The following is a 13,222-nucleotide window of genomic DNA, read 5'->3' as shown; positions in this document are numbered from 1 at the left end:
TGCGAGGGGCATATTAATACTTGCAGCTGCTGTCTATGCACTCGTGTCCTCAGCTCCGGCCAATACATGGGAGGCGCTCAACAAACATTGAACTAATAGGAGCATCCAGCCCAGGCATCATGGGAAGAAGACAGGTCCTGATTCCTGCAGAATCCTTGATTCTCTTCTATGCCAGCTCATTGCCTGCAGTCACTCACATAATGATGTCCTTACCCAAAAGAAAATGAAATAATTTGTTCTTGTATGAAATATTAGGAACCCTCAAACCTAAGGGCTGCCTTAAGACTAGAGAAATCATTACTGCAAGGAACCTAATATTAGAATTGTAATGGCTGCACCTGACTTCTTCTGACTAATTTTGAGAAAACTTTACTGCCTCAGGATCTTGCTGCCATGCAGAGGGAAGCCCAGGCCTCCTCGGCCCATCAATTCACTTTCCAAATGACAGGGGCTGACTCCCACAAAGGATTTGACCACTTATCTTAGTAAATATTCTCTCTCAAAACCACTGCCTCATCCCCAGATTCTTATCATTGCTGTGTCTTTATCTCTTCTAAAGACATGAGAAAATGACAATTTCAGAAAACATGCCTGGAGAAGGAGCTGATCCTACTGTATACAATTGGAACAAATTTCCTCACTCATAATGGAATCCTTAGCTGACTCACAGAGTAGTTGTGAGGTTTAAATGAGTTAATACAAATAAGACCGTCGGGAAAGTGCCCAGCACAGAGTAAGCACTCAATAAATATTAGCTTGAAAAGTGCTGAAAATCAATTTGGATATCTATGTAAAAAGAGATATAAATAAGATCACATCCATGATCGAATAGAAATCTATACTTTTGGGAATCTATACTAAGAAAATATTCATAGATTCAGATAAAAACTTTATGTATAAAGATGGTCATCAGAGCATTGTTAGTAACTGAAGAAAAAAACCTGGAAACAACCTAAATGTCCAAAAATAATGGAATAAGTAAGCAACTTATGCCACTTTTCAAAAGCATGTTTCTGAAGAATTTTAATGCTATAAGAAATTATCATGACAGGTGAAGAAGGACACAAAATCATTCACATAATATGATCTCAATTATAGACACTCCAAATAAATACCCACATTGCCATAAGATTGGAAGTAAACACTCCAAATATTGCTTGTGGGTTTTTCCTGCATAGTGAGATTCTTTATTCACATCAGCATTTTTCAGATTGTATGTATATATTAATTAGTATGTATTAATTCTACAAATAAAATATAAAACAGTTAAGAGTCTATTACAATACCACAACTAAAAAAAAAAAGGATGAGGTCCTAGACTAGGCCAGCATCAGGGAGCAGAGAAGATAATCCCAAGTCTGAGTCCTCAATATTTGATGATCCTAGTGGGTTACCAAGGGGACAGAGAGGGCATTCAAGGACAGCTCCAAGCTTTCTAGCTTGAAAAACAGCATGGACAAATGATGGTGTTACAAACCACAATAGGAAATGCAGAAAGAAGGAAGAAGAATGGATTGGGAGGAAAGAAAACAATCCATTTTGGCCTCACTGGGTTTGCAGTGCCAAAAGTTTCCCCAGATAGAGATGCCCAGTCGAGCTGGCTCTGTGCAGGGCTAACACCTGGGAGAGAGGTTTCAGTAAAGGTATGGGTGCGGGCGACAGCAGTGAGTCCTTGAAGCCATGACTCAGCTGAGGATGTTCCAGTATTCTATGTGTTCTGTGAAGAGGACAGTCAGACTGTCATGGAGACTCATAAACTCGGGCTCTACTCTTCACACCCAAAATGTGGCCTGAAGTGGCCCCTGCCTCCCTCATCCATGGGACTGCTGCTAAATTATAGTTGAAGAGCCTCGCGGAGACTCTCTGTACTTAAATGCTGTTTGGCGCTTGTGGCCACTGCTTCTATTAAGGATTTCAGACCACTCTGAGTCAACCACATAAAGCTCGCTACTATGTAGGGATTATATTCAAGACAATGGCCACTTTCTTACCCAGTGACCTCTTTTTACAATAACCCATAAAAAACTATCTCAGGCTTCAAGACAAAGAAAGTGCAATCAAGTAAACCCCATGAATCCTCTGACTGCTCTTGTTTCCTTTTTCGATTTGGCCAATAGGAAGCTCAGAACAAAATCTATAGCCCATCTCCAGCAGCCTTATGGGATCACATAGTGTACATGTTAGGGTGGGTACTAATCTATTCACATTTCTGTCTTTGTTGTTTTACTGCCTTTATTTTCTCTTTGTCCCTGTTTCCTCTACCACATATTTTTGTGACCCACTTAAAGTCAAGAATTTTTTCCATGTCATACCCATCCATCGATTCTGTTTCTACCTGCTGGAGTCACACAAAAGAATTCTTGGCCTTCTTCCCTATGGCAGCCCTTCAACATCCAGGTCCTCCATGAAATCTTATTTTTTCAAGCACCAGAGCCTCACTTTCTTCAACAATTTCTCCTACATATGAGCTCCTAAAGAATCTTTCATTCTTCTAGACTCGACTGATAGTATCTAGACTCATCTTCTCCTGGCATCTTCTCTAAAGCCCCTGCTCAGGGGATCCCTCCACTGTAGCACTCACAGAAGCTATATGCAGTGGCTAGTTCTCATGCTTACCTCTCCTGCTGCCCTGGGAACTCCTAAAAAAGAGAGGGCATGCCCTATTTGCCTCCAACTATACCTAACCTAGGCCCAAGGCAGAGCACAATATAATAATATATGCTTAATAAGTCTTTGTTGTGGAAATGAATGAATACCTGAATTTACATACACAACTTCCTCTCTCATATGCATGCTAAAAGTAAGCCATGCCTCCAGGAAGAAAAAGTAGAACACAGTTTGGTTCAGTTGTTCATGGGCCTTTCCATCTGACAACTCTTTTTCTGTAAGACTCTCCTGAACAGCCTTGAAGCCCCAGGCACAGGGACCAAAACTTATTCTCCCAGCTAAATCTAGAGTACATACACATAAGACAAAATTGGTCCTGTGAGGGCATCTGGGATACATTTTCACAGAAAGGATCTCACAGATCAAAAATGCAAGATACTGGCTCCTATGAGACTCTAATGCCTGGTAATCTGAGGTGGAGCTGAGGTGGTGGTGCTAGCGCTGGGGAACAGCTGTACTTATGTTAACAACACAGCTCTCCAGGTGCTCATGATGTGCCAGGTACTGTTCTGATCTCTTCGCCGATATCGTCTTATTTAATCCTTGTAACGACTTCATAGGATAGGTGTTATTTCTATCCTCATTTTATTTTCATATAGTCATCTTAGCATTCCAGTCAGCTATCCTGAAGTGAAGGAATATGTAGCTATTCCACCACCGAATAAAAGGAAATTAGTTACATTTAGCTCCAATGTATAAATGGCTGACAAACACGTTAGCCTTTGATCTGAGACCTGGATCCCACAGATACCACATCGTGCACGAAGCATTTATTAAACACCTACTAGCCCTGCCCTCCGTAAGTTCACAGACTGGTGGAGGAAACACTACATGCCTGAAAAAAATAAGTTACCAAAGCACAAGACAAGGACATTAGGATCAGGGACCCAGTACAGAACTGGCAGCAAAAGGAAGTAACTATCTCTGGATAGACGAGAAGGCTTCCTGGAGGGGCCGATGTCTGAGTTCCCTTTTAATGGATGGACCAGAGTTCACTAGGGAGCAGCAGAGATGGAGAACGAAGAGTGCAAAGATGCAGGGGCTGTGAAAAGGCGTCTGGGGGAACTGTTGGCAGTCTGGGGTAGCGGGAGGACGTAGAGAGGTAAGGAGTTGGAGGATCAGGGTGGTAGCCTTGGCTGCAATACCAAGAAGCTTAAAGTCACTAACAGGTCTAGTAGTCACTTCTGTTCTAGAAAGATTCTTTGAACAACAGCATGTGGGAGGATGACAAGACCGAACAGAGGTGTGGCAACAAACCAAGCACTTGGACTAGGGCACTGGAGTCTAGGAATATTTGAGAACCTGCAGCTGTAGACTGATTAGAAGGCAGGTACAGAAATGCAAGATGACACCTCGGCTTCTGACTTAGACTACAGGAGAGCAGTGTACACCATGAAATAGGGGACACGGACCAGGAGCCAAAGACAAGCTCAGAAGGCCCTAAGCTTGGAAGGGCCAAACTGGGCAGCAGAAATCTTTTTCATTATCTCAGAGAAGTTATTCAGATTCTTGCTCACCTCTCCTTTTAATAAAATATGACACATTTCATTCTGTCATCATGGTGAAAAATCATTGCCCTTTGCTGAAAATTAATAACCTTTCAAATTAATAACCTTTGGGTAGGAAAATTGGCTTCATTAATACCTCCCCTTGCACTTTGTAGGTTCATCATCTCTCAGTCCTGCTGTCCCCTGAAACCAAGAGCCCAAGACTTATTATTTGAGAAGCCTGAATGACTTTATGCTCAGAAAGAATGATTGAGGTCCTCAGTAACTGGGATGCATTTAAATGTTTGGGACAAATCTTTAGGTTGTCCCAAAAATGCTTGAGTGGCTTGTGTATACCCCTCAGCCACAGGGAAGCCCACCTTCTGCTGGAAGGGAGGGTGATTGGCCTGATTCCTAATCTTGGCAGAAAAGATATCATCTATCTGGGAGTGCCACAACCCTGGGAACATGGCACCTCCTCAGGCTTCACCCAGCGCCTGAGCAGAGGTATGTGTCCTTGGCCAACACCATGGCCTGAATAGCTGTTGGGTTGCACTGCAGAGCTGGGTAACAGCCCACCCCCACCCCAAAGTGGCTCAGGGTCAGGATGGGTCCCCCCAGAAGAGAGGCTAACAAAAGAAGGTGAAATATTAAAAGCAATCTTTCTCTCCCTACCCCATCTTCACATAGTTTTTAAAAAATTCCAAATGGATATTCGTTTATCCTCTTCTGCTAAAAAAAACTCTTTGGCAGCAGCCTGTCATCTAGAACAGCAGTCCCTAACCATTTTGGCACCAGGGACCGGTGCTGCTATGAGAATCTAATCCCTGATGATCAGAGGTGGAGCTGAGGTGGTGATGTTAGTGCTGGGGAGTGGCTGCAAATACAGATGAAGCTTCGCTGGTTCGCTTGCCGCTCACCTCCTGCTGTGCAGCCCGGTTCCTCACAGGCCACCAGTACCAGTCCACGGCCCAGGGAGACCCCTGATCTAGAGTATAAGGTCCAGATTCCTCAACATCCCTCTCTGGTTGCCCAGCTTTGCTCAGACTCCTGCCTCCTTATGCCCACAAGGTCCCATGCCCATACTCAGTTGTTATCTCAGTTTGGAAAGCCCTGCTCTCTCCTACCACTCACCCACTACCCATACATACACAAGAGCCCTCATTCATTCTTCAAAGCCAGCATGAGCATCACTATCCCAGAAAAGTCCTCTCTGAAAGCCACCTCTCCATTAAGCAGAATCCACAACTCCTTTGGCGATTCTCTTCACCCCAACCCAACCTGGTCTTTGTCAGGCTATGTGATATAATCTGTCTGCAAGTGAGAACAGATTGAGTTACATGAGAGAATGCATCTAAGATGCATTATTCACTGTTTCCCTAGCATAGTCACCAAGATAGCAAGATAGCAGGACAGAGGATCTGGCCCTCTCCGCCTCTGTGTTGGGTCCTCCTAGATCACTCTCCATTCTCCAGGAAAGACATGGCCATTTCCTAGAAATGTTCTTTTGGATTTCCCTAAGCTGCGGCTCATGACTATATCTATCACCTCACAGGAACCCCATTGGCTGGTGCTCTTCGAAATCTTTGGGTTGTCCCAGGGCTGACAGAAGTGGAACAGATGCCAGGCTAACCATCATCCCCCAATCTTATATTCCAGAGCCATTTGGAAGTTCTCAAGCTGTTGAAACAAAGAAGACATTTCAGGACACAAAGACCAGATTCCTGCTGTTCGAAGGGGAAAATGATCAGGGCTGTCAGATTCGGCTCCATCACCCTGACACGTTACAACAGTGCGGCTTCAACTCCTCTCTGCCTCTGGTGATGATAATCCACGGGTGGTCGGTAGGAAATTCTGACACACCTTTTTCTCTCTGTTTTTACATTTTCTCTTTTTCTCCTTAGTGTACTCAATTTTAATAAAAAGATAGGGAGCCAGTGATAATGACTTCATGCCTAATATTTAGAGAGCACATTCTAATTTTCCAAGTGCTTCTCTACACATTATTTCATTGATTGTCTCGATTCCATGAGTAAGCAAGGGGAGGAAAGTATAATTATCTCCACGCTTCAGATGATAAGATGTGACTCAAAGAGGTCACATAGCAAATGAGGGTCCATAGCCATTGTAGTCCAAGCAGGTGACACTGCATATTTCACAAGAAGAATTAGGAAGCCAGAAGACAGTCTCACAATGAAATGTTGTGTCCGTCAGGGTTAAATTCAGCTGGTTAAATAACAGAAATCCAATTGGCAATGGTTCGAATAAGACCGAAGTTTGTTTCCATTTCACATAATAGTTCAGAGATACGTAGTCCAAAACTAGTTAAAGGGCTTTAGTCAATGAAGCCCTCAAGGACCCAGCTAATTTCCAGCTCACTACTCTGCCATCCTTAGATGTGGACCCTCATCCTCATAGTCCAAGATGGCAGCTAGAGCACTAGCCATCACATCTTTATTCCAGGTAGCACAATGTAGTAAAGGGTGTACACAAAGGAGTCAAAGAGCAAAGTTTCCAAAAACAGCTTTATTGAGATATAATTCACATACCAACAATTCATCTATTTAAAGTGTTCAATTCAAAGGTTTTTGGTATAAAATAGTGTTTTTTTAGGTTAACTTTCCCAGAAGCATCTATGAAATGCTACTAATTACATCCATACCTAGTTGGAAAGGTGGCTGAGAAATATAGCCTCTTAGAGAAAGTGTAGCCTTTCAGTGACACTGAAAATATTATTACTTATAGAAGAAAGGGAGAAAGAATACCGTGGGCAATAATTGAAGTCAAACTAAATGAGGACTTGTCCCCAAGAGAAAATTCTGACTCTTTGGTTATCAGACCACACACAGTTTGAAGCTTAGTTCACAATATGAAACCTTTAAAGTTTTGGGGATCTATTTCGTGACTCAGAAAACTTTCCTTGCCATCTAGTTGGAAATATTCTTGAAACCCCCATCTCTTCTACCCTAGAATGAAAAATGGGCCCTTGATCTAGGCCCTTTACATTATACATCAGCCTATTTAATCTTCACTCTCTCAGCCTCCCCCTCACTCTCCCTACTTCCCCCTTTAAGCTCCAGCAACGCCCGTGTGCTTATGGCTCCTTCTGCATACCATGTGATTTCTCTCCTCTTGGCCTTGGCTCAGACTGTGCTTTCTGCCTAGAGTATCTTTTCCCTTCTTCTCCTGTGGGACATTAGTCATTATATATTAGGTGCTCCAAAAATACTTGTTAACGGAATTAGTGACTGAGTAAATATCTTGTTAACCAATGCAATATGAAGTCCTCTTACTAAGGTCTTTTTATCAGAATGAGCTCTTTATTCTCAAAATCCTGTCCAGACTGGAATACATCTACTATTACTAGTAATAATAATAACAGCAAAAAATAAAATAATAAAAAATTAAAAAACAATAACAACAGCTGCAATAACTGACATTTACTGAGTGTTTACTATGCTTCAGGCACTGTTCTAAGTGCTTTGCGTATATTACCTGATTTCATTTTCACAACAATCCTGGAAGGAGGGCACTATTATTATCCTATTTTCCAGATGAGGAAACTGGGCCACAGAAATGTTAAATAACTTGCCCAAGATCACTGACTGAGCTAGTAACCGGGAAAGTCTGGATTTGAATCGAAGATACTGCATCCACATAGAAGGCACTGGGTAAACATTTACTAAATGAATGCGCCTTACCCCAGGTGACATGCCAAGTCATCAGCATTGCTTTCCAGCTTCACTTCTGTAGTCTAGTATTCAATCACTTCAATGACTTTTCTCCTCTTGCCAGACATACCACACTCTCACGTGCTCTTCCTTATGTCTGGGGTGTCCTGGACCCCACCACCACCACATTCACCTGTCCAGCCCTATTCTTCTGAGAGAGGGCCTTTATTCTTTAAGACACAGCACGAATGCCTTTGCTCTGTGAACCCATCAGTTCCCTGCAAATTGGTTCTCAAACAAGGCGCGTACATACACCAATTCCCCATAAACATTTGTTGAGCATTTAGTATGTTCTGTCTCCTAGTGCTAGTCCCTCTAAGGCAAGCAGAATGCAGTGGGTGAGAGACAATGGGGTGGGATTCAGAGGTGCAGCAGAGCAGGCCTTCCAGAGGAGCTGGTGTGGGAGCTGGCCCTCAAAGGAGGGGTCAGTTTTCAGTACCTAATTTCCACAGACTTTTCCATTGTTTTAAGGATTAGAAAGTCCTAAAAATAGGAAAATGTTAAGAGAATGGTTCTCAGTTGGAGGCTGGGAGTTGTAGCTCCTGGGGAACATCTGGCAAAGTCAGGAGACATTTTTGGTTTTCACGACTTGGCTGGGCGGTGGGGAAGGGGGTGGCATGCTGCTGCCAGCATCCCATGGATGGAGGCGAGAGACCGCTAAACATCCTACAAAACACAGAACGGCCCCACAACAAAAAAGCTTCTGTCCCCAAATGTCAATAGTGCTGAGGCTGGGAACCCCCTTATAAAGCCCTTTCTTCTGGAGAGAAGGCTCCAGCATTAGCAGAGAGTTGGAGAAGAAAAAGAAGTGAATAGGGAGAAAGAGGAAATTAGTGCAATGCTCCCTCCGTCCCCTCCTGGGGAGGCTGACTACACTGTGGGACCACCCTCAGGTGGACGGCTTGCTGGAAAACTGGATCTGGCAGATGGTGGCCGCATTGAAGTCTCAGCTGGCCCAGCCAGTGAATGTGGGGCTAGCAAACTGGATCACCCTGGCCCAAAATCACTACACCGTTGCTGTCCGCAATACCCGCCTTGTGGGCCAGGAGGTTGCGGCTCTTCTCCGATGGCTGGAGGTAAGACCTGCCCTGATCTCCCTTCCTCACGCTTCCTCAAAGACCAACTGAATTAAGCTGGTTTCCAATAGCAACCCAGACAGGAGAACCACTTCTGCTAAGCTCATAGGAATGAGACGGCCAGGATGGAGACCAGGCCCCAAGGCTCTCTCAGCTGCCTCACTTGCACCTCTGTTTTGTAGAATCATCATCTTCTTCCCCATCCCACCCACTATTCCTTTTATGTTTACCCCCTTGGATGTGCTAAGGGATCTAAACACACCCTGTGAACCAACCAAACCTCACACGAATGAACTGGATGGCTTCTACAGGGCATTCATGTACAGTTCAAAACAGACAGGCAGGAGGCAGCGTCACCAGGCAGGGTCCCAGGTCGCTGAGGCTGAAAGGGGAGAGGACAGAGTCTGCAAGGTGAGAAACCAGTTTGGGTCTGGAGTATAAATTAAGCACTTCATTTGCAATTGGGCGCAAAGAACAGGGTGGGAGCCTGAGCGAGCTGGACCCACAAAAGGCTCTTACCTGGCAGCTCTTCTCCTGCAACCATCTTACCGCTGTCTTCCAGGAATCTGTTCCATTTTCTCGAAGCAATGTTCATCTAATTGGGTACAGCCTGGGTGCACACGTCTCAGGATTCGCTGGCAGTTACATCGGCGGAAAGCACAAGATTGGGAGAATTACAGGTAACCGTGCCTCATAACCCTCAACTGTAATCTCCATGATTGCACGGGGGCACGGAGCAAGGACCTGCTTGTCCGACGGTCTCATAATTAACACATCCTCACTTCCTTCACTTCCTGGTGTTCTAGGGAGGACGTGCAGCACTATTTCAAACGCGAGTGCTGTCATAGACTGCTGTTCCAAGATAATTCAGAAATCACAGCCTCCATGCCTATTGCCTTTCCTCAGATGAATGCCTCTCTTAGACAGGCCAAAAAGGACTGAAAAGGTAGATTTTCTATGCACGTTTATAGCAGGAAAGAGTTTATTTTTCAACCAATAGTTTAAAAAGTCTAATGTGAGCACGTTAAAGAATCACAGCTCTAAATTTGCTGTAACATCAGCCATGTTTGTGCCTCAGTTTCCACATCTGTCTTACTCTGGGGCCCATTTGGATTGAGGGAGGGAACTCTGCACCCAGAACCACCTCATCCCAAGCTTTACATCATCTTAGGAATGGCCCTAGATATCCAGGAAGAGCTGAAGGCGTGCAGGGCCTTTCCCCCAAGGGTCCCTGACACAAACCTCATCCCCCACGCTGCCCTGGAGTTACAGCAGGAAAAACACACCTGACCAGATGGTTCTCCAGCCGAGTCCCCAAGACCCACTGATTCCTACAATTGTCCAGGCAACGGACCTTTTCAGTGCAGTGTCCCCAGAGCTCCTCAGCTTTTTGTCCCACTGTTTCCACCCAGTAGTTCTAGGCCGCCATGACACTAGATTTTTCTCCACTTCACAAATGCTCTGTGGCCTCCTGTGCTTATGGGCCTTTGTGTGTACTATTTTCTTTGTCTGGAATATCTTACTGCCATCATCCACCGAGCCCTAGTCTCCCGACCAAACTCCTATTCGTCCTTCGAAACTGGTCAGGCTAAGACAATATTTCACAGTCTAAAATAATTCAAAAAAAGTTTAAGATGAATAGCATTGCCATGCCCTTTTATTTTATCAAGTAAGAACATTTTTGGTGACTACTGTCTACTATTATCATTACTTCATAAAAGAAGAGATTTATTTTAAGATGGAAAAAGATAGAGATAATGGCAGACATTTAAATTAAGTAAATTTCTCATTATGAGAATTCATTTCCTTGTTCTTATTTTTTTTTTTTCATCTTGCGGTGACTGGAAGGCAGAGTCCTGACCGGTAATATATACCCACCTATGATTTGACCCTCAATAGCCTGAGCGTGAGCAGGCCTTCCACAGAAAGGCTGTTAAGGTCCATCATCGAAATTCCAGGGCTAGAAGGCTGAATCAGAATTGCAGAGGTGGTATCAGGCCCAGGACCCTCTCCTCTCTGGCTCGTGTCGTGGGTCATATTAGGCATTATTAGCTAGGCCCACACACATCAGAGGCAGCAGGATGGCTAATTATTCTGTTGTCTTTTTGTAGTCAGCCTAATGAAGAAAGGAATATAAATCGCACCAAGACATCCTTCATTGGTAACAGGTGCTCTCATGGCCCCTTGTCAATTCCTTAGCCCCCAACAGGGTTGAAAGCCAGGGCTGACGTGGGACATCAAAGCATCCTCCAGAGAAGGTAAAGGAAGAAAGAAAAAAACATTGAGTACATAGGTACTCCCCAACTACAATCAGCCAGGAGCTGCCACTTGTCTCATGCAAACATATCTGTCACTTGAGAACCAGAGCTTTGAGTAGTCCTATTTGCTCACATTATTTTCACCAGGGAACAGTGATGTCCCAAGTCTGTTCTGGACATTCCAATGAAATGACATTAGTGTACAAGAAAAGCCAGCTTGTTTAGGGAAATTAATGACGACATGCAGGCAAATAAATTCTTTTCTTTGATGAGTAGGTTAGAACTACTTACAATAAGCACTGTGGGTTTTTTGTATGCAAACAGATGCTCTTGAAACTAGCTTGAGAGGTACTTAAAATTGATTTGCTTAAATAAATCAAGCATTCCCTTGTAACCTTATTTCTAATACTGGATAGTTCCTGCAAACCTCTTTTCCCCTTAGATAACACCCAGCATGTGTCCAATTTTCAGCATCATGGTTTTACTGCAAAAAGGTTACGGCAAGATTTTCTAGAGAAAGAGTAAGTCCTAGGATTTTCTTCTTCTTGCTAGCTCATGAATGTGTAATAACATCAAAAAGCTAAAAAAAAAGCATTTTTCCTCCTCTTCCTTTGTTCACACCTAACACTTGCCCTTGCTTTGCTGTTAGGGCTGGATGCTGCGGGCCCTCTATTTGAAGGAAGTCCCCCCAGTGACCGTCTTTCACCAGATGATGCCAATTTTGTGGATGCCATTCACACCTTTACTCGGGGGCACATGGGCCTGAGTGTGGGCATCAAAGAGCCCATAGCACATTATGACTTCTACCCCAATGGGGGCTCCTTCCAGCCTGGCTGCCACTTCCTGGAGCTCTACAGACATATTACCAAGCACGGCCTAAATGGTGAGGAAAAAGAATAGCCACTGGCCTGCACTGGCCTGCACTCTCCACACTTGCATGGGCCTCTGGATCCAGTGAAATCTACCAACTCTGTGGATTCTGGGAAGAGTTTGGCAAGGAGGGGGGCGCAACGTGTATGGTCACCAAGTCCACCCAGAGAGAGGGCTTGTGGAAGTGGGTAAGGGCTGGTGTTTCTCCAGCAGCCCCCTCCTCTTATCAGACAGAGGTCCTTGGAGCCCGAGCTCTGAGTAGGAGCCAAGGGCACCACCAGGAATCCCCACCTCTAACCCTCACCCAGGGCATCCATGCAAAGTCTCTCCCGGGCTAAGTAGCCTTTCTAAAAGTTGACTCCTGATGCCTGAGCTTATTATTCCTCCTTCTCCAGAAGCTTCCTCACTCAGGCAGCTTCCACTGTTCTGGGCCACATGAGGATCCACTTAACAGATCATGGCTTCTTGATCCTTGGTCACACAAGAGTGGAAGTAATTCTTCCGCCCCTGAGAGGTTTAGTCAGCTGAGCCTCCAGGACAGTACTGAAATTCCAATTCGAAATTCAGCTCTGAATATGTCCTTGTGACTTCCTTTACCTCGGGGCAAAAACTGAATGTGGCATTATCTGGGTTGTGATCCCACTTCTCTCTCAAATCCTAAAACCAAAACATTAACACCTACATTTATAAGGCGCACAGGATTAAAGAACACAAATGACAGCAAAAACCATACATTCCCCCAGGCATTCTGAATTTCTCGTTATTATAAAAAATCATCTTGAGTAAAACATGCCAACTCACTGTAAGCCAACTGGAGACCCCACCCCCACGTACCACCTTCTCACCCCAATCATCCAAAACCAAACTGAGAACACACTCCCTTGCGATTACATCACCACCTGCACCTCTCCCATATGGGAATGACCGTATCAGAATGACCTTCCCACTCGACATTATCTCATTTTGGCTAGACTCCCAGCCTTCCACCCACCCAGGCCCCGAGAGAGATCTTCCCCTTATCTTTCTGTACATCTCCCTGGAGTCATCGCCCCTCTCGTCACCAATAGTTCCTGGCTAACTGTTCATCTAGTCCTCCTCCCAGATCTACATCCTCCCAAAGCTCAACACAGGCC

The 13,222-nt window shown here is 44.6% G+C and overlaps 1 protein-coding gene across 4 annotated transcripts in view; it reads left to right on the top strand.

Annotated features, from left to right (window-relative positions):
• LIPC (lipase C, hepatic type) overlaps window positions 1-13,222 on the top strand; it is a 116,542-nt gene that overhangs the window by 85,182 nt on the left and 18,138 nt on the right. For all 4 annotated transcript variants that reach the window (XM_039865473.1, XM_039865475.1, XM_039865474.1 and 1 more), the window contains 4 exons: window positions 5,814-5,998; window positions 8,779-8,961; window positions 9,524-9,641; window positions 11,869-12,102. In XM_039865473.1, coding sequence (XP_039721407.1) covers window positions 5,814-5,998; window positions 8,779-8,961; window positions 9,524-9,641; window positions 11,869-12,102 — 720 coding nt within the window. The remainder of the gene's footprint in view (window positions 1-5,813; window positions 5,999-8,778; window positions 8,962-9,523; window positions 9,642-11,868; window positions 12,103-13,222) is intronic.

The sequence above is a fragment of the Pteropus medius genome, unplaced genomic scaffold, assembly GCF_902729225.1.
Source record: "Pteropus medius unplaced genomic scaffold, Ma_sr-lr_union100, whole genome shotgun sequence".
NCBI lineage: Eukaryota > Metazoa > Chordata > Mammalia > Chiroptera > Pteropodidae > Pteropus > Pteropus medius.
This window is presented reverse-complemented; position numbering and strand designations above follow the sequence as displayed.